Source organism: Megalopta genalis, chromosome 2 (assembly GCF_051020955.1).
Source record: "Megalopta genalis isolate 19385.01 chromosome 2, iyMegGena1_principal, whole genome shotgun sequence".
NCBI lineage: Eukaryota > Metazoa > Arthropoda > Insecta > Hymenoptera > Halictidae > Megalopta > Megalopta genalis.
The window spans coordinates 4439591-4461867 of NC_135014.1; the positions used below are offsets into that span (position 1 = coordinate 4439591).

General features: G+C 40.5%; 1 protein-coding gene across 4 annotated transcripts in view; it reads right to left on the reverse strand.

Moving 5' to 3' along the window:
• Positions 1-22277, reverse strand: part of LOC117228049 (uncharacterized) — an 89339-nt gene that overhangs the window by 40377 nt on the left and 26685 nt on the right. For all 4 annotated transcript variants that reach the window (XM_076528728.1, XM_033483706.2, XM_033483709.2 and 1 more), the window contains exons 2-7: positions 17619-17679; positions 15408-15525; positions 11717-12204; positions 5897-6154; positions 3899-4263; positions 958-1082 (exon numbers count right to left, since the gene is read on the reverse strand). In XM_076528728.1, coding sequence (XP_076384843.1) covers positions 958-1082; positions 3899-4263; positions 5897-6154; positions 11717-12204; positions 15408-15525; positions 17619-17671 — 1407 coding nt within the window. In that variant the 5' untranslated portion in view covers positions 17672-17679. The remainder of the gene's footprint in view (positions 1-957; positions 1083-3898; positions 4264-5896; positions 6155-11716; positions 12205-15407; positions 15526-17618; positions 17680-22277) is intronic.

Here is a 22277-nt window from a genome sequence, read left to right on the forward strand (position 1 = left end):
GACCAGGCGGTGTCGGTTCTCTCGGATTCTTTGCTTCAGGGGAGTGCATACGATAAGATCTTTTTTTGAAAAATATTTTCGAAATTTTTCTTCGGTTTACCGTTGCAATTTTTCTTGGGTGCACTGTTGCAATTTTTGTTGGGTGCACCGTGGCAATTTTTGTAGGACGCTACAAATATTTTATTTCCAACAAACCAAAGAACTGTATAATTTTACACGTTTATAAATCTTCTTCGAAACAGTGAGTTCTATTTCCTCAACAAACAACTGCAGCGAGAGAATAAAAAGGCTTGTATCTAAAAGAAGTCGAAGTTGTTGCAATTATTTGTATAATATCTGTGGCAGAAAATATTATATAATATATTATTATATATATTATTTTATTATTATTATTATATATATATTATATATTACATTATATATTATTATATAATATTGCGAAATCGCAAGCATCCCTGAAAAATGTGTTTTCCTTAAAACAAAATTCAGCCTCGACGTCCCGAGTGTCCTTTGAGACGGTGGTTCCCGTTCCATCGGGCCACCGATTTAATTATTCCGCGAGGCAAAACCAATCGGTCCGCCGTGCCGCGAAGGCTTCTGTGCTCCGGTTGAAAGCAAAAACGAAGTCCGCCATGCGATTCCGTTCGAGTAGAATTCTCGTTTCGGCTGGCTGTGCTGTGTGTCAACAAGATCTCTCGGGCAGCCCTTGTTGGCCTTCGGAATCGTTCCCGCTCGGCCGAGCACGCGAGCCTTGCGGACCCGAGCTTGATCCTCGTTTCTCGCGGGTGCACGTGTCCCCGGCGTGGCACGAGGAGAGTGTTACGTAACAAAGCGAGGAGAAAGGAAACCGGGGAGAATCGATAGGCGGGCAAACGGGAAGAATTAATCGCGATCGTTCACGCTCCTTCGCGTGCGCCGTGCAAGCTCGGTTCAACACTTGCAGTTGTTCGGGCTCACCTTGTGATGCAGCGAGCTATTGTTGCCGCCGTGGACCCTCACGATTGCTTGCAGGCTGGCTGGGGTGCTGGTCGACTTGGTTATGGTTCTGCCGGATGTCTCTGGCTCCGACACCAACGCCCTGTCTGATCATACCAATAAAAAGCTTCATTCATGTATAATCCTAACTCAAGATATCAACTTCTAATGTAGAATAAAATCGTTTCAGATTTTTAGTTATTGTGATATTTTCATAGGATATCACAGATCAGTTCTGACGTTGAAGGATTCATCCAACTATTTAGCTTCTAATGGTTCATTTAAATTGGATGCTGCAAGATCTACGAATCCAGACGAAATTTCTTGAGAAATATATTATTAGATTGGTGCATATTAAATGTCGGATTTTCTTTACACGCGAACGTTTGACTCCCTGTTTTTGTTATATTTTTGTTTTTGGCATAACCTCGTTTATAGTCGTGCCGTCCATAGCCAGAGTCGCATTTCAACAAAGAAGATTTTCTCGAAAGAGTTCCAGTTTGTTATTTGTTTTGAATTTCGTAAGGATAGGAATGAATAGGAATTAAACCGATATTCGTGTCATTTTTTTATACGAGTATAAACTTGGTAATAATCCTGCAAAAGCTGCGCGCGATATAAACCTGGCGTTTGGGGAGAATCTGTTAACGTTAACGATCGAAAAGGGCAACATTAATATGAAAATTCTCGGTCTCGTGATTTTTCCCTGCAAAATGAACCGCGTAGAAGACCCAGAACGTCTGTGAAAAATGATGCTCTGAAAGCATTGGTGGAAACGAATGCGACCGGAGTAATTCGCTGCTCGTTCCTTCGAACTGGGAGACAATTACGGTCGAAAAGTACTTCCGGTACATTGATGAAACGCATGAAAAATTGGTAATTATATGCCCATCGCTTGTTAATCGGCGTGGCCCAATATTTCTCCATGACAACAATTGCGAAATTAAATGAATTAAAATATGCAATTTTGTAGCACCCAGCTTATTCGCCGGATCTTTAGCCAACCGACGATGAAAATTTGAACCAAAAAATGAAATCTGTTTTAAACATTTGGAACAATTTTTACGGGCTGAACAGTTTGAAAATGAAGACCGTCTGAAAAATTCCATATCAGAGTTTATTGATTCTAAAGATCAGAATTTCTTTAAGCAAATGGAGCATATTTTGATTGAATACACAGGAAAATTTGTTTCTATATTTTGTTTTTTAAAACTTGTAAAAAGGAACAGGCATTTCAGAATCACTTGTTTTCTCGGTATCAGAATGATTTGTTGTGTCATGTTTGCATGTTTTCGTGTATATTTTCTTATCCCAATTTGTCGTTTTAGGGCTAAGACAAAAAACATGACTGTAGCATTTAAATAAACAGATTGATAATAGAAAGATAAGATCTATCGGAATAATTATCGATAAAACAAAGGGTTAATTAAATTATCAAATGGTTAATTTCATCATCATGCCAATATGTCAAAAATAACGCGACGGTATATTAAAATTTTTTTAAAGTTTTTCTAGGTTTGTGTTTTACTTACTCATTTTTGCTATAAACGCAATCAAATAAACTGTCTAGTGATAAACATGCGATTTGGTAGTCAATATAACCTTCGTGTCGAAAAGATGAAATTGCTATATACAGAACGCTTGACAATAAAATGCAAATTTTTAACCTTTCTTAGGTTTGCAGCGTGGGAAAAATTAGACTGCTTTTTTGCACTGACTACAGAAATGGATCAGGCGAAACACAAAACAGTAAAGACAGAAAATAAACGTGTATTAATTTTATGCCATCTTCTTTATAGTTGCAATAATTAGCAACTATTATATTATTATTATTATTATTACTATAAGTAGAGATCGAGCGTCAAAAATTCATGGCTTTAGAAATCGAACTGTATTTCCTTCAGTATGGAAATATCAGAAATACCGAGATGTATAGAGCGCAGATGTACAGTAACTCTTTCATTCCTCGGAACGAAAGAGTTAAGCGTGTCCAATCGAGAAACGAACGCCAGTGGAAACAAATGCGTTGAAATTCGTGTCGCCATCGGTTTCCATGCACGGCTCGCAGTAACGAACCGGACCCAAGCGACTTTAAATGGAACGTATCAATCTGAATAGCCGGTGAATATGATTAATCGACCGCCGACGCGTCGATTTCTCTCGCGTACAGTTCGATCTTTGCTGCTTTTCACACGCTGTGATTCCGATCCTCAATGGATACCATTTCCCACGATCAAAAATGGTGAACAACTACAGAATTTTCTCAATTCGCGTACCAATTGATTAACGGTTTAAATAGAATATGAAATGTTATTAACGTTGAAAATAATTGCTTCATTTATATAAAATTTAGTACAAGATTGTTCGAATTGATTAACGATTCAAATGAAATATAATATGTTATAACGTTGGAAATAATTACAATATTTATATAAAATTATATAATATTATATATAATAATATTATATATATGTTATATAATAATATAATATTATTATATATTATTATAATATTATAATATTATTATTATATAATATTATTATATAATATTATATAATATATTGTACCGATACAGATTTTACGAAACAAAAATGTATAATTTTAAAAGGGCCATAATTATTAACAGGCTTATTATGCTTAACCCTACATTCACAGACACTAAAAGCAACTATCTTATATTATTTTATGGAACTTACAAACGTCGGTTGCTTCAAGCACCAAATATATTGCCTAAATAACTCACAATTGCATCTTCCACAATCCGGATAATCGTGCATGAAGAATTTAGTAAATAAAGAAGCGAATGCTAAATAAATTAATAAATATACAGAAACTATTCAGCAATGGGAAGAATAAACGTTTGGCTCGTTAAAACAGCGAGCAGGTGCTCGTTAAAAAAGCAATAACCGTTAAGATCGTTTACCTGGGACCTTGCCGTGTTTATGGGGCAACAGAGGAGCTTCCATGGTCTTGCTGGTGTAACTGGGCGAGCTGTTCTGGCTGAAGCTGTCCGAAGAAACATTGCTGTCCTGTCGGACGCTGATGGGCTTCGGCACCGGGCTCTGCGATATCGTGCTGAGAGGCGGCGGAATATTTGTCTGGGTCGCCTTCGGCAGTTTCTCCAGTTTCTCACCGCAGTTCCTGTCCTTCCTAAGACCGTGCTGCAGAATGCTGCGTGCTCGGTCCATCTCCATCTCGTATTTGCCACGAGACGCAGCTTCTTGGGACTTGTGATCCGAGTGCAGCCGCCTCTCCAAGTCCTGGGAAGCTCTCTGCAGCTCCTCATATCTGATCGTTCGAACGAAACAATCGTGATCATACGTCGGAATTATGCGTGCCGTCTATAACACAGATTCTCTGTAGGAACTGTGCAGAATTAGGTGCAACGCTATTTCAAATCGGAGATAGAAAATAAATATTTTCGATTATGTCTCGTGCACACGTATTTATTCAAGTAAAATGTTTTACTCTAAAGGTATATGTATGATAATTAGGGCGACTCTTAGCTGTAGGTAATTGTCCGAAAGTGAAAATTTTGCTGCTCAAACATGGTACATGGTCAGCTTGGAAACAAAAATGGACAATTTGAGAAGAGGAGGTACGACTCCACTTCCCAAAATATCCATCTTTTTGTACAAGCTGAGCGTCGATTAGAGAGAATTTATGGTAGTATACGCGCAACGATTAATTCCGTTCAAAAGCGGTATCCTCCCTATCTCGACCATTTTCTTTTTACTATTTTCATTCTCGATAAAATTCCCAAAAGTCAATTCGAAAAATTTCTGAAATTATATATACAGGGTGTTCCAAAAATGTCTCGCAATCCGAAAGTGGCAGGTTCCTCGGGCCATTCGAAGCAACTTTTTCCTTTACAAAAATTTTCTTCGAGGCACCGTTAACGAGTTATTAACGAAAAACAGCGACCAATGAGAGGCGAGCTCGGCTGGCGCGAGGCGATCGAGCCGATGAGCGGAACTGGACTTCGCGCGCTGGTTGGCTGGGCCGCCTCGCGTCAGCCGTACTCGATTCTTATTGGTCACTGTTTTTCGTTGATAACTCGTTAACGGTGCCTCGGAGAACATTTTTGTAAAGGAAGAAGTTGCTTCGAATGATCCGAGGAACCCGCCATTTCCGGATTGCGAGACATTTTGGGGACACCCTGTAGACTGTTGTAAATCGATGTGAAGACAAAAGAAGCGTGAAACAATGCATATGAAGACGATTATATAGTGGCGTGTCGTTCTGAAAGATGATATCCGCGAAAGCCACTATAGTAGCGCGTCGTGCTTAAAAGGTTAAAATAGCGTTTCAAATAGTGTTTTTATTTTTATCTTATTTGCGGCGCGAGTTGACGTGCATTTATATGACACGTAATATATTAGGTCTACCGGAAAGTTCTATCCGTTTGAGAAATGAAAGGAAATAATAGATTTCTCATAAATTTAGTAATATTTATTGTACAATATAATTTCCGTCGTTACTTATGACCTCTTGCCAGCGTGGTGGCAATTTGTGAGCAACATTTTTCAAAAATATATGTCTCGAATGAACACGTGCATACCTATCGAAATTTGCAATGACATCATCAGGCAGAACCTTCCGGTAGACCTAATGTTAATAATTGTCAATATAAAAAATTATATAATTAATATATTTATATATATTAATTGTATAATAATTGTCTAATATAAAAAATGTCAATATTAAACAAAAACGTCAAGAGTCACAAAAATACTATAAAAAAATAAATATTTCTCGTATTATACCGTCTGATTTTAGTCAACAGCATTAAGGAAAAAAATAATCAGTTGAAGTGCAAATTTCTGTCGAAAATACGAAGCGATCGCGCCGGTGCAAGGAGCAATTACGTGGACGGGCCGGCCGTGGAAGCAATATCTCGGCTTATTAGAAAATCGTCTACCTGGTGGGTGGCCTCTCCTTGATCGCGCGCAGATTGTCGTCCTCCTCGTGCAGCCGTCTCTCGAGCTTCCTCGAGGCCGCCTGGAGCTCCTCGAACTTGCATCTCTTCTCGGTCTCACGACGCAACCTCAACAGCGCCGCAAACTTGGTCTCGTCCTCGTGCACGGCCTCCCTCCGAGACGGGGCTAATTTTTCTCGAGACTTTCCGTCCGCACCCTCGTCCAGCCCCTCTTGTTTGCCGAGCTTCGACGACGGAAGCCTGTCGAACCGGGGCAAGTGTCGTAACGACAGATAGAAAAAGTTCGAGCCGGCACGCGAACGGCCACCGGTTAAATTAACCCCCTTCACCTACTTCGTCGACCAGCGTCGGCTGATTTATTAAAAAAGTACCAGCACCGACGTGTACGTCGAACGAATCTACAGTCGATAATTGTGCTTATGCGCGTCAGATCAGGCTGCCTGGTTTCGTTAACCTCGATCACTCGCTGGATTAATCGATCCGAGAAAATTCATTTTTTTAGTGTTCGCTTTCTTCACTTGTACAATTCTTTTATCTTTCACCAATGTTGTCAGATCGACGTAATTTAATGTAGAAGCAATTTATTGGGTTGGCAACTAACTGCCGATTTGTTCAATGAAATAAGAAATTTTTTTTTACTTGGAACGAAGTTTAATCTGTATTGTATTTTCCATTTTGTTCGACGACCTTTTGCCATCTCTCCGACAACTTGAAAATTCCACGCTCGTAGAAAGTCTGATCCTTTTCAGCCAAAAACTGAGTTAAGTGAGATTTTACAGCGTCATCGTCATTAAAAGTTTTACCACGAAGGGAGTTGTCCAGGGATCGAAATAAGTGGTAATCCGATGGCGCGAGATCAGGGCCATATGGTGGGTGTAACATCAATTCCCAACCAATATCCATCAATTTTTGCCGAGTGGACAAAGACGCGTGCGGCCTAGCATTGTCCTGCTGGAAAATGACACCTTTACGTTTGACCAATTCTGGTCGCTTTTCCTTGACCGCTGCATTCAATTTGTCCAGTTGCTAACATTCGCGGATAATAAAAAATAACATAATAATAATAATAATAATAATAATAATAATTTTATAATATAACATTTACGGATATCATAAAAATGGGAGTGAGAGACGTCTATAACTGAAATCGGCAATTACTTAGTTGCCAACCCAATACAATGATATGTTGTAATTCAACATACAGTGGAATATAACCTTATCCGGACAATTGTTTTTACAATATTCTGGCACCCAAACGTTCCATTATCTGATCATCGTATTATTTTAGCTACATTGTTACCTAATAGAGAACCAAAACGAAATTATTTTAGACAATGGAATGTTTTTTTATTACGAAACTAAACCTTCGGATCGTTCACTTTTCGCATGTTTCGCGAGCAAATAGCCCCGCCTAAATAACAAAGTAAATATTATCGATCCGATCAATGTAAAGTGCATCTCGAAACTGCAGTTTGTAAGGCCGCGTACGATAGCATATAGGTTAAATACTTATTATAATATATTGCAGAATATTGCAATGCTGAGATATTATTTAAAGTTTGAAGCCCCGATAGCTGAATTCCTGTTGCCTTCGCTGGAACAGTTTCTGGAAGCTATCGCAAACTTTAATCCGGCTCTGTGGACGTGTAATATTATTTCCTTGGAAGACGAGGAGCCCGTAACTATGCCGTTTTCTTGAAATATTCCCCGGGCTAGTAATTCCGTCGAGAATACGAAGCGCACGTCAAGAACGGGAATTTCGGTTTATTAACCGTAGCGGTAATTTAATAGAACCAGTCACCGGCCGGGACTCTCTAATTGCCCCGCTTTTCCTGCTATTCTCTATTACCAGAAAACTTGCCGGATGTCGATAATTGCATCGAAAATAGAGCAGAAACTTCTCCATTAGAGGACGGGAAAGGATTCTTGTGTTCCGCGTGAACGAGAATTGATTCGGATAACTCTGAAAGACATTACCGGCATCTTATTCTACAGTTTGATTTTGTTTCTCATACTGTCCAAATCTTTGTCAAGTCCATTTCAGTAATGCCGCTTTCGCGCAATAATTACAGCAGGGCGCGCCAGAATATTTAATCTTTAATTGTAACAGCTTTAAAAATTTGTCCAGACAAATGAGATATAGAAAATTTTGACGAGTATACTTCGATAAATCTCGTTTGTTACGTTCGTGTACACAAAAATGGACAATTTGGTAAGAGGAGATACGATTATTCGGCCTTGCAGCCTGTTTTTATAGTTATCGGTTGTCAACAATTACAAAAACGAACCGCAAGGTTCGAATAATCGTATCTCCTCTTCCCAAATTGTCCATTTTTGTGCACAATATAAACGTCAATTAGGGAGAATTTACTGTATTCTCTAATCTTCATTTAAACCCTTGCCATATTTAGACCAGTCTGACTCGTGATGAAGATTTTTATATTTAATCTATTTGGATGTTATTCCATTCTTTTAAACCGGAATACAATTCTGTCTTTTTGACGTCAATATTTAAGTATTCAAGTTGATGTACAATACAAATAATATATATGCAGGGTCTCCCAAAAATGTCTCGCAATCCGAAAATAGCGGGTTCCTCGGGTCATTTGAAGCAACTTTTTCCTTTACAAAAATGTTCTCCGCGGCACCATTAACGAGTTATTAACGAAAAACAGTGACCAATGAGAGGCGACCGAGCCGATGACCGGAACTGGGCTTCGCGCGCTGGTTGGCTGGGCCGCCTCGCGTCAGCCGTACTCGATTCTTATTGGTCACTGTTTTTCGTTAATAACTCGTTAACGGTGCCTCGGAGAACATTTTTGTAAAGGAAGAAGTTGCTTCAAATGATCCGAGAAACTCGCCATTTCCGAATTACGAGACATTTTTGGGACACCCTGTATATATATATTTTTTTCTTTGTCTTCTAAAGAATGATTACAATCGAAAGCTTTTACACTCGTTTTAATCACGTAGAAAATGGTACGGTAAGGGATTAAATAAGAAAAGATATTTTTATACAAAAATCTGGAGAGTCGTATGATAAAAAAAAAAGGTCAAGCAGAAGGACAACAACGTCGTTCCTGTTGAAACAACACTGCCAATAATATTAATAATATTACGAAACGTGTTTTATTCGGTGCCAGAATAAAGATTGCACTTTCATGTCGATAAAAGTTCGAGTGTAATCACTTCCGGCGCAAATTAATGCGTCAGCCAATCCTTTCAACGACCGTTGAAATGACACGGAACCACCGTCGTCTGCTTTGTCGTCGCGAAAAGAAACCCGACACCCCTGGGACACGGAGGAGACGCTTTTATCTCGGCGTTTTCTTCGCCGAGCGCGCACTAAAGACCACGAATGCTGTAAGCATCGGAGAATTAAAACAGGCTGCTGGTTACGAGAGAACGCCGGAGGCGAAAGAGACTAGGCGAGACAAAAAGCTAGACCAGGCCGGACTAGGCTAGACAAAGCCGGACTAGACCAAATCGGCCGTGTAGTCGGGATAAAGTCGAAACTCGCGGTTCGTTTAACAAGCTAACAGCATCGCGCTACTAATTCGAGCCGAGCCCTGGAACACGCACGCGACCTGTGCTCGAGCACTCTACGCCACCGGGGATCTTAAGCTCCACACCAATTTCCGCACAAGGAATCCTGATAAATCTGTGGTTACAAGGAAGAAAGCCGCGCGACGCATGCTTCCACTTTCGAGACTCTGTCGCTTAACGCTAACCTACCGAGGTCCGAAAGTGGCTGACAAGTGTTGTCTTTTTTTTTCATGAGAATTACAAGACAAAGCTTATTCGAATTTTTCACAATCCTTATAATAGCGCATGTCCGAATAAAGAAATATATTCAACAATTTTTAATGGAAGCAGCTTTACGATTTCAATAATTAGCTACTAATACTAAATACAGATGTTAGCTTCGTCTTTGAAATGGTAACAAAATTCTACGCTTTCATTAACAATGTTTAAACATTGAAACGAAGCTTGGCGCTTGCAATAATTGAGCCGTTTATTTTGAAAGTGGCATAAGTCACTTTTTCAAAAAAAAAGTGTTACCATTAGGTAACACTAATTACAATTGAACGGTATCTTTTCATTTTAAAAAAAGTTGCAATGAATAAGTTGAGAACTATTGAGATTTGTTCGAGAGAAGTTTTGATAATTAACGGTATAACAAACATGTTTATTTTGAAAGTGGCGTAAGTCACTGTACTCGGGAAATTCATTGCGGGGCTTAGTGTAAAAGAAATAGAAACGTGTGATAAGCGTGTGTGAAGTATTGTTTTGAATTATTTTCAGTATTTTTAAAAAAGTTGTGATCATTGGACTTTTTTTATAAGTGCGAAAGAATAGTGCAGTTTTGTAAATTATATTATAGCGATGTGGCGGCTACCTCCAGACCCGCCAGCAGATGGCTATAAAATGTTTGATAAACTAACTTTAGATGAAAAAGATGAATTTCTAACTTTGGATTTGTCACCAAAAAGAGGAAGACCTAGGCGTTATTAACAAATAGAAATGGATCCGTTATACGCTGGATCTCGTCCTGTTTCTTCAGCAAAATACAAAGACACGATGGACTTGCTTAATTATATACCCCCGATATACCACAGTTATTTAAAAAATTTGAAACAAAACACGATTTCCGAGGACTTGATCGCTCCTATCGATGACGAAAATTAAATTGAACCGATGTATTTTCATATAAATTACTTATACTTATGTTTCAAAATGTACTAATTAATTTTGTATTTTATGAATATTAAAATAAAAAATACTTAAATCAAGCCTTTATATTAAATATGTTCATGGTATAAATTATTATTACATATGTAATTTATTCAACAATTTTAGTAAATCACTGTCCTTTCAAAACATCGCTTCGGTAAAATACGTCGGACAAAATGAATATATGTCAGTCATTTTTCTAAACTATTTATTTTGAAAGTGGCTCAAGTCACTTTACCGCAATGAAAAGTGGTGATTTTTTAATGTTTATACGAAATTATTTATACCGAGAAAAATATCAGTATGTTGAGATAACAAATAGAAGTAAATCTTCTCGAAGGTTAGCATTCATATTTTCAAACGTGTTAAAACGCAAACCCTTAAATATATCGACTTGAAAACAAAGTGACTTATGCCACTTTCAAAATAAACGGCTCAAATAATTGCACGAAACGTGCAACCTTGATTTTGTAGATGCACGAGCACTGTAATATTACAAACGACAGTATGAACCGAGAAATATAAAAATAGGGGAATACGAGATTTCGCGCGTGTCGTGGTCTATCCAGCGAGCTCGTATCGATCCTTGCCGTCTCGATAGTGCATCGAAGACCGACCGTCTCGCAGAGAAAGGATTGCACACGTAATTGTGTTCGCGAATCGCAACAACCGTTGCGCGTTATGTCGATCGTTTCTGAAACAGCGACAAGTCGAGAGAAATTTTATTCGGTCCTTCGCCCCCTGTAATATTGCTTCGCCATTATACGTGACAAGATTATGTGTTATCAGATTATCGTAATTTCACTCGCCAAGGATTATTACGCGCGAAAGCTAACGCGGAATTCTTCACGAGGTGTTGCATAAAAGAATGTTACGGTGAAAGAGTCGAATAACTCAGCCTGTATTACAATGAAAAAAAGAAGAATCCCGAATCTAGTTAAAAATCGAGGTCATCGGACGCGCTTGCTCCGGTGTCAACGAATGTCTAAGAAAACGAATTAGGTAATCGAAGTGCCTAATTAGGTAGGTAAAGATAAAGCTCGATAAAGAGTTAAGAATGCAGCCTACCTGTTCTGCTGTGTCCCCAGTCTCTGTCGTTCATCTCTGGCGGCCTGATGATCTTTGAACTTCGTCTCGGCGCTCTTGACGATCCTCTCGTGCAGCCTCTTCTCGAGATCGCGGGAAGCCTTCTGCAGCTCCTCGAAGCTCGACTTCTGGCTGAGCTTGCAGCCCTCCTCGAAGTTCGCCTTGTCGAAGTCGGCGACGAAGTCGCTGTCCTCGCTGGTCTCCTCTTTGCTGGAGAAACTCAACGAATACTCGGGCGTGGTTCTCTGGTCTTGGGGCCGGATAGGACCCAGATCGATCAGCTTCTCGCTCTCCCGGACCCAAGAAGCGATCGCGGACGCGTTGTTCGGCGCCGGGTGGTCGCTCGTCTTCCGATTGTTCCGACTGTTCCGACTGTCCTGTCTCGTCGGCAGCTGTATCGGTATCGGTTTCTCGTTTTTCCTTCTCTTGGGGATCGCTGGCGGCCGCAAGGGAATCGGTGGAGGAGCTACCTGCATCAACAAGTTACCCGGTCGAGTCCCTTTCGCTGCCTCTCCCCTATTTCGTCCGCGAGAGACCCCTCGAGACCAATTCGGTGTTGCAAGCATGCAGTAGAATGGGACGACAATAGTCAGGCTCGGTTGCGAAAGACGCTGTTCAGGATCGAATCTACCGTTCGCCGGGACGAGGGGAATAAATGCGCAGGCGAAAACAGTGTTTGCCACGAGGCCACACGAGTTGTTCAGTTCCGTTTAACGTTGAATTATTCTGCAGTTGTTTGTGTAATCGTAACGACACGCGGAGAACTATCTTCACGTGGATTATGTTGATCCAAGTACGAGAATCGAGAAGAGAATTATAAAATGGATTTTAAAATAATTTGCCGCGACGATGCGAGCACGGCCCAAGGATTATGAAAAGAATTATAAAACGAATTTTTAAATAACTTGCTGCGGCGATGCGAACGCGGCACGGGGATTACGAAGAGAATTATAAAACGAATTTTAAAACAATTTGCTGCGACGATGCGGACACGGTACGAGGATAAAGTGAAAAAATTAGAAAGTAAATTTAAACATAATTTACCGCGTTGATGTAAACACGGCACGAGGATGAAATGCATTGTAAAAATAATCTACCGCGTGTTTCTTGAGAATTTAAATGCCAGAGGCATAAATAAAAGTAGAATCGCGTCTTTGGAAATGAACAATGAAAATAATTCTGTAGCGATGTGCCAAGGTTCGAGAAAGTATGGCAGTAGAAAAGATCGTCTTAAGCCCAACCTAATTAACACTTTGCAGTTGTTGCATGTGTTAATTAATGGAGCAATTTTCGAATGTTATTCAAAAAGAAGAAAGAGAGAGGGAGAGAAAGTAATTGACTAAATGTATGTAGACTGCGGATTTACGTGAAAAATAAAAATAGTCAACATCGCTTAAATAGCATGCTCGTAATTTCGGCCCGTTCTTTCTTCAATCATTTTAATAGATTTGAAACAATACATCAACGTTCTTAAATTCTTCGAATCGTTTTACTATTTTCAACCGCATCCACCGAACTTGATCATAAATACGTGAAATCCGCAGCGTAGTAATTATTATTTAATTAATGAGTGACAACGTTCGATCGCGCAACCAAAATTACAGTCTCGTTCGCTGTCAAAGTTTATGCTTTCCAGGACCGTGGGGTCACGCGTAAAGCGTAAAGTCTACCTGAAACGATCCTGGAAAGTTCCCGTAGCTGAAAAAGTAACAGCTGAAAGGATACTTGCGTGCGTCTAATTGTCCAATGCGTGTCCGTGTGAGGTGTGCGAGTGTGTGAACGGTGACGATTGGCCCGCGTTCGTCCAGATTTATCCGCGGTCTCGGAAAAACCGAGACCGGTGTCCCGGTTGATCCATTAAATCCTCGTTTGCTCGGTAATTACGCGGCCGGGTTCGAGGCACGGGGACGAACGAGTCCTACGAACGCGTCCCTGCGGAGAATGTTTCGTCGCTTCTGCTCGATTTAATACGCGGCCGCGTAGCTGCTACACGAGCTATACACGCCCGCCTAGAATACGCCATCGCTTTTCGCTCTGTCGTTGTTAATTCGCGGAACGTCGCCAAGCCGCTAACCACCGGGCTCGGCTTTAACGCAGCGATTTAGCCAACGACCGGCCGAAATTACGTGGCTCCCGATTTTCCCTTGTCGCTAAACTTCCCTCGAAGAAGCCTATCCCCGTAGAGACGATCAAAGAGATCCGCCCCCCCCTTCCCCCTTCGCGTGGCATACTTTTGTGCGATTCCGGACCGAACTGTCGGCTCCAGTTGCCAACAGCCTCCTCGATTTAATAAACAATAACCCCCACCGAGCGTGAGCCGATAATCGCTCGCGGTTCCAAAGTTGCCGTGCCGATGTTGTCGTGTGTTTTGTGAACTGTTTCGTGTTTTGTCTGCGAAATAAAAGAGACCTGCGAGGTGATAGTGACTTTGTGGCAGTAGAATGTGGTGATTCGGACGAGAAGATGCGTTTCTGCGGAAACTGGCGAGCTTAGGCGAACGGAAAGAGCTTTCATCCTCTTCTTTAGATACCGATATCGAGATGTTGCTGCCCTTTTCTGATTGCGTAACTTTGGAATCGTGATCCGATGTGATCGATTTTTGCCTCGAATCTCGGAGGAAAATTCGCAGACGACGCGTAACTTTGAATTAATTATTGGCAAACTATCGCCGATCAATAGGATATCTTTTATTGTAAGTATCGTCAATTGCTACGTCATCTTTTAGAATCAGTATCGCCAATCGCCAGAACATCTTTTATAATCGGTAGACTGTGGATTTTTATATAAAATAAAAATTATCTACATTTCTTGCAAGAATCAGGAGTCACTTGACAACTTCTCCCTTTCTTTAATTATAATAGGTCGAAAGCACAATGTATCGATACGCTTTAATTCCTCTGCTCTTCCTTCTCTTTAAGATTACAAATACTAATTTTTGTTAATAATTGCATAAAATCCATAGTCTAACAATCTGTATCGCCAATTACTAGGCCATTTTTTATAATCGGTAGACCGTGGATTTTGATGTAAAATAAAAATGATCAACATTTGTTGCAAGAATCTGGAGTCACTTGAGAACTTCTCCCTTTCTTTAATTATAATAGGTCGAAAGTACAATGTATCGATACGCTTTAATTCCTTTGCTCTTTCTTCTCTTTAAAATTACAAATACTAATTTTTGTCAATAATTGCATAAAATCCGCAGTCTAACCAATCTACATCGCCACTCACCGGGACATCTTTAATAATCAGTATCTTCCATAATCGGTATCAGCATTTAAAGTGTACGAAGATGAAACTTGCTCTCTAAATAAATTTAACGGCCACCGCTATCCCACGAATTTGATACATTCATGATTCTATTAGGACACTACGAGCCACCGGGACGAACGAGTTTTTGCTTATAAGGGTTCGTAATAAATAGAATAAACAAGAAATAAAGAAAGAAAAGAAAAGAGATGTCTGATAAAGAAACGGAAGTTGTTTATGTCTCGACCAAATGTAACAAACACTTTTCCCGTCTGAAACTGTAACATTCGCAATCGAAATGTTTCCGGTTCCATACGACGTCCTAATCGGCAGTCGCGAACCGTCTCCGCCTCACCAGTTTCCCCCGACGATTTCAAACCAAAACTGTTTAAATAAAAACCGAAACAGTTTCGAATCGACTTACCGCAGGTGCAGCGGAATGGCGTCGCGGTATTGGCGGTGGGACGCCACTTCCGGTGGGCGGTGGTTCCGGAAGCAGCGAGGCCCGTGCCGGCAGCTCCACGCTGTGAATTCTGCTCTGTCTGAAATTCGCAGATAAAACGAGCACCGTCTGAAAGCCGACTGCGGCGACAGGGGGGGCGGGAGGGTGGCGTCCGTAACAGAAAGCGTGGCAGACAATGCGTCGCGGGACTTCACGGCCGATAACACGCGAGGACACGTTGATCGCTTAATATCCCGTTGCCTTTGAAGGATCGCGCCCTTCAATTAAGCAGCTCGAGTCGCCGGCCGCCCTTTGAGCGAGCGGATTTCCTTCGCGAGCGCTCCGGAGTCCCGGATAATTGCCGCTTCATTAGCATCGATGCGTCGGGAAAGGGCCGAGTCGAGACGCGCCGGAGAATCGCACGAACTCGCGGAAAGAACGGGCCAGAAGTTCATCGCGCCGCGCTCTAATAATCTCGTTATTCCAATTAACTCGCGACAGCCTTTTTCGTTGCCACGGCGCGGAGCGGCGAGAGCCCGGAACGACGCACCACGGGACGAGAGACGCGCAAGCGGTGAAAAGTGCCGTTTCATAAGCGCTCTTGAAATTAAAAGAACGTACTACACAGATAATTAATTGAACATTTGCTGATTTTGTTTCATTTTACTACCTGATTTCAAGGAAAGTCCACCTTAAAAAAAATGACTGAGATATAAAATTATTATTCACAGTGCTGTCGCTTCTTTAATTCAATTAATTACCGATGGGAACGAGTGTATTTATTGGGTTGGCAACTAAGTAATTGCCGATTTGTTCAATGAAATAAAAAATGTTTTTTTACTTGGAACGAAGTTTGATCTGTAATGTATTTTCCATTTTGTTCGATGACCTTTTGCCATCTCTCTGACAACTTGAAAATTCCACGCTCGCAGAAAGTCTGATCTTGTACTAACGCACGCGTGCTTCGCGAAAGTTCAAACTCAATTTTCTCAAAACCGCCATCGGTTTCGAAGACAGAATCGAATTTCATTCTTCTCTATAATCTGTATTTCGATATGTCCAAGAAAAAAACAGATCATTTCTTCGTTAACTTGGCAATTTTTGTCAATTGTATTTTCTTATCTTTAATATCTCCGAGTGAAAATATTATTTGGTACCGATACTGCTACCAAAATTATTGTTATTATTCCTCTAGTTAACATGAGTAACGGTTGAATCGGGGAAAGAATTATTCGGTCGATTCCAATTATTATCGAGCAGATGTTGAAATAGGAATTCACTCGGACAGCCGTAATCTATTGTATATTTCGTGCAAGTGTACTCATTTTTCTTGACTTATATGTTGTTCGATATTTTTTATTCTCATCTTGAATATTCAAGATTTATTTAGTCGAATTCAATCGTTTAATCGGTAGGATAAAAAATGTAAACAAAATGTAAACAAAAAGTAGCAGCTACTTTGTGCCCAGCAGTGCTGGAATTAACTTCCTTCGAAGAATGAACATTGAAAATTAACTTTTATCTGTCTCTGCAAGTCATGCAGAATAACATCATCAAATAATCTCAACTTAATTTCATAAGATGCACCAGGTGAAACGTCGAAATGCTAATTTCGTACTAGGTTGTTCTTAACTCGTTGATAACATGGTGTGCGTTGGTCATTAATTATTCGTTCCCGAGTTATTAATTGATTCATTTGTATCGTACAGTCGATATACGTATTTCGAATTTAATATTTTCTTCAGCTAAAAATATTATACATATCAAGGGCTTATGGCAAAAATAATTGAAAAGTAGGGACACAAATATATGTGTGATTTAAGCAGAAAATATTTTTCACCGTTTTCGGGTATATTCTGGCCCATGGTGCGGCGTCTTCGCGATTAAACGTCCCGCTGCGTTCGCACGATGAGCATCCTTTTGGTTTACTGTCGCCACGGCACCAGAAAAAGAAAAGCAAGAAAAATGGCGCTTGTCGAGCCGGGCGAGTGGTAAACGGATTAAGAGAGTAAAAAGTTTCGGTGGACGAGTGTAGTCCGCGAGAATCGCCTAAGTGAAACGGAATGGCGGTTCGTTGTTTCGCGCGACACTTTTTTCTCGCGACGGAGCCGTGAAAGTCCGAGGGTGCCAGAGGGGGGCGAGCGGGGCTGAAGACGCGACTGACTAAATTGAAAAGGATTACTTTTTAATTACCTCGGCTGGCGCGTGGGACTCGTATCGCCGCCGTGAGCCTCCGTCCCGGACATTTTAATCTCTGCAATCAATAACAAAAAAGAAGGATGCATCGTTAATAAACAGTCGGCGGCCTGGAATCCCGTTTTTCTTGGTCGAAATGATTTTTCGCGTTGTTTCAAGGTTCAACACTTTGACTGCCGTGCCAACAACCTCGAAAGTCTTCGCGAAATCAAAGTGTTCCATTTGTCACGTTGACTGCCGGGTGTAATTTGAAGAAATCTGTTCGAGACGCGAACGTCTTTTTTTTTCTTTGAATAGATAAATAATAACAGGCAGATAGTGAGAAATAAATCCTTTTTTTTTTACAAACGCGTCGTGATGGGTGATCGCCGCGAGACAACTCGTGGTTGGCAGCCAATCTGTTAACCAAATTGAAATGGAAAAGCGACATTTTTTAACATCTCTCGATAACAGTTCCAAGATTCTTACGTTTTAGGGAATCTAGTGAAATTGGTAAGATGCGGTGAATCGGTATAGAAATTAATTTTCAAATTCGACCAATAATTTTGATAGCTGTGTACGGATGACGCGACAGTGCAAGTGTAATACACTTTATTAATACCGCAATTACGATACACTTTCTTAACAGTGCAATTATGATATATACTTCATTGGTAATATAAATAGGATAATCTTTGTAATTAATATGATAGATGTTTTAGGAGCTGCGCCGAGTCGATTTCTATAATCGAAATTCTCTTAAGATAATTCTTCCGTGTAACTACTTTTGAGAATCGTACGAAGCTCGTCCGTTTCCGTATTTATGGACGAACATGCGTGTCCGATTAGGTCCGGGCGATAATGCGCGCGTGAAACGGCTCGAGGGTAAAAGATGCAGGCGCGCGCGTTACGCGGACCGAATGAAGGGAAATGAAGATTAAACGGCGATCGAGATCGTTCACAATCGCGGCCGAGGCCCGTGACGTTTAACCGAGCGGGCGGACGGTTTGCGCATAGTGACAGTGCCACTTCGGCTCACTATCAAGTGAAAGCACTATTCAATTTCCTGCTATCTCATCGGCGTGCACCCTTCCACAAGGGTCGGCCCTACCAGACTGCACCCGTAGGATCGATGTGCCGGCGACCGCCCCCGCGTTCTCGACAAAAGCACTCGGAGCAGCCTCTCTCTCTCTCTCTCGCACTCCCTCTCTTCCTCTCTCCCCCTGTCTCTCTATCTCTCTAACACTTCCGTTTTAAATACCCGTCATTTTCCTATACTCCTTTTATCCCGACATGCTCGGACGAGCAGCAGTCTTTTTTTTTCACCGTCGGCCGACGACTGCAAAGTGCAGCGAATTGCGATTGAATGGTCGTAATCGATGCACCGTCGATTCCGTGGAGAAGTCAAACATATCGAATGCTGGAACTATGTCCGAGTGAGATTGCTTGGTCATTGCGACGACGCAAGTATTGTCGGGAATACAAATTCTTGGCGAAATGAAGAAGCCGTTTGGATATTGCTGCTAAATGTGAATGTTACTTTTAGTCTTTTAAAAAATGGTAATAAATTTTTGTTTCTCTGTTTATTTGGCAATTAAATCCACACGGGCATGCAATAAATTCATATTTTCTTTCTCTTCCTAGGAATTATTTATAATAACGAAGTACTAATCGACATACCGTGGCTCATAAAAGTGTTCGTATATCATTTAAAACGCAATAACTATTTTGGGACACCCCCTGTATATACAGTATCAGGCTCTGTACAGTACACATCAGACTCTGCCGTCCATACAGAGAAATTGCCTCGCGCAGAATTCAGCCGTACCTAAAAGGTTAAAAACTGCAGATTTCTTACAGTTTTTGGTCAAAATCGTGACAAAACTGCGATTTTTCCAATCTTTAATTTGTTGTAACTCATAACAACGTGAACCGATTTCGATAAAATTTTCGACATGCATATAAGTTACAGAGATCTACAAAAGGCATTTTTTAAGTTTTCGTTATAGACTCAAATAAAAAAGTTAAAAAAAACGAGGGTTTTTAATTTTTTCTTTTTATTCCAAGTAATAGAAAAATTAAAAGAAAGCTTTTTAGTCATCGTCTAGTAGACTATTCCCACTATCAACTAAAAAAAATCAAGTCATCTGGTTCGGTTTTGAAGAAGTTATTGCGCTTTAAAAGGTGTACGAACACTTTTGTGGATTACTGTAGCTGTAAAAGAAATCGTAATGCAAGGAGTTAATTTATTGTTCCATATCTTGAATATTCTCTTTCTAATTCGTGCGACAATTAACAGAATGAAACCAAAAAATTGAAGTAAGTTATTCAATAGAACAGAAAATGAATCTTTTAATTTTCATGCATTTTGTCAATTCTGAAGAAAATTTAGTACACTCCGTACAATAGTCAACACCAAAAATATGCCCAATTCTTTGTCATTTGTTTGTATCGTTAAAGGAAAAATATCCACGTTAAGTATATGTAAGACATAACAGTACCAAAAAAAGGAACGAAAAAAGAAATATTTAATGGAATAGAAAATGAAGGTCTCGATTCTCTTTCATTTTACCGACTCCGAAGAAAAGAAATTGAGCACACTCGGTACAACAGCTAATACCAAGAATGTGAAATATGTTGTTATTTTCTTTTATCATTCAGAAACAAAAAGGCCACGTTTCGACTATACGAATAATTACAATGACAGACGTTCGTTCGCTTGAATATTGTTCTTCGAAAAACTGCATCGCATTGATAAAAATCCGGGCAGATAATTAGCCAACATCGAACGAAAAATCCCGGGAGAACTGAAATCCACGTCGAGGAAAAATTGACGTTCGGAAAAGCCGCAGCTGTTCGCGAATCACGCGATAGAAAGTTCGCCGGATTTGATCGCGCGGTGAAAGCTCGTCGCGCCTCTGGGAAAGCGGGAGGCGGGGGAATCATGGGGAAGCTCGCAGAGGGGAAAACCGGGCTCCCGGTCGAAATTACGCTCGACGGCCGTTTTCTTCGGCAACGAGAGAAGCCGTGGCGGCAGGCAAATTGAATCAATTTATATTGTTGCGGCCCGTTACGCGGCCTCCCCCGTCGCAAACTCAATTAATACCGACGCCTGCTCGACGACACTTTTCTCCAAAGCACATACCCCCCTCTAAGAATGGAAATATAAATTCTCTCCGTAGCGTCGCGAAGTTCGCGGTCGCGATATCGAATTCTAATAATTCCACGAACGAAATCCACGCGGCTGGCCCGTGGGGGAAAAAAGCAAACGGCTGGCTGCCGAATCTCAATGGTAAAGGAATAAGCGTTATTACGGCTCGGGGTTTCGAAAGTCAATGACGGAAGAGGCGAAATGAAATTTCTTGGGCCGAGCTTCGAGAAGTAGACTCCTGATTTGCATGAAGTATAGCCTGTTCGGTGATCGAGGATTGTTTTACCGACAGGTTGCATTCGGTTCCCCGAGCCTGGGTATTGTTTCGCTGTCGGTGCATTGGAAACTTTTATGCAAAGTGAACGTTTCGCGCATCAATCATAAAATGCAAGAGCTGTAGGGAACTTTTTCTCGTTAACCCTTTGCTGTACCATTTTCTTTGCAGTTGTAACGAATAGAGGCTTTTCGTCTGTAACAATTTCTAAGAACAAAAGAAAGTATGTATTTATTTTCTTATTTTTATTTTTATTATTATTGTTGTTATTGTTATACATATATTTCTTATTCTTATATACAGGGTATCCCATAATTATGTTAACAGCCGGAAAGGGATGATTCCTGAGGTCATTTGCAGTAACTTTTTTCTTAGCGAAAATGCAATCCGCGGCTTTGTTTACGAATTATCAACGAAAAACAGTGACCAACGAGAGGCGAGATCGCACGAATGTTTAAATGTTCATCAGAGGAGAACAGAATTTTATTTCGATTTAAAAGAATGGAATAATATTCGTACATAACAGGTTGCTATTTAACATGTTAATATAGGTTTGCTATTAACCACAATCTTTTAACAACATGAATACATTAAACTTAACTTCTTTTCGTGTTTAATTCATTCTAATAATTTTGTGTTTAATTTAATTTGTAAATAATTTTTTATGTTTAATTTATTCTACAAATAATTTTGAGTTTCATTTATTCTACAAATAATTTTGAGTTTAACGCATTCCATAAATAATTTTGTTTCATGTATTCCAGAATATTCCATTTATCAAAGGACTACAGATCTTAATTGAAAGTAAAAATGATTCCGGTATTAATTTCAACAAGCAAGAATCACTATTATTTCGCTAGTTTCGTATTTCGTCTAATGTCATGAACGCATCAAATCCATTAATAATCAGCTTACCGTCGACTCGAGCTCGATGTTTGTTAATAGTTCTCACCAATTAGAAGTTCCGACACGAATCATATAATTTGCGGTCCAGTGTCCTCGAGGCTGGCGACCGCGTTTGCTTTCTCTTTCGGCGTTTATTAATGCGCCACGAACGAAGGGTACACGTGCCGTCGACCGCCCTGTGCTTCAAGCTTGAAACTGAAAACTGACCGCAGAGTGCTATTGGACCGGCGCTAGTCAATTAGTGCGGCCAAGTCGACGTTGCTTTTAATCATTCCCGCAAACGGGAATTGAATTCGACGGCGGCCCGGACCGCTCGAGTAGAATAGGACCGACTTTGGTCGGACAA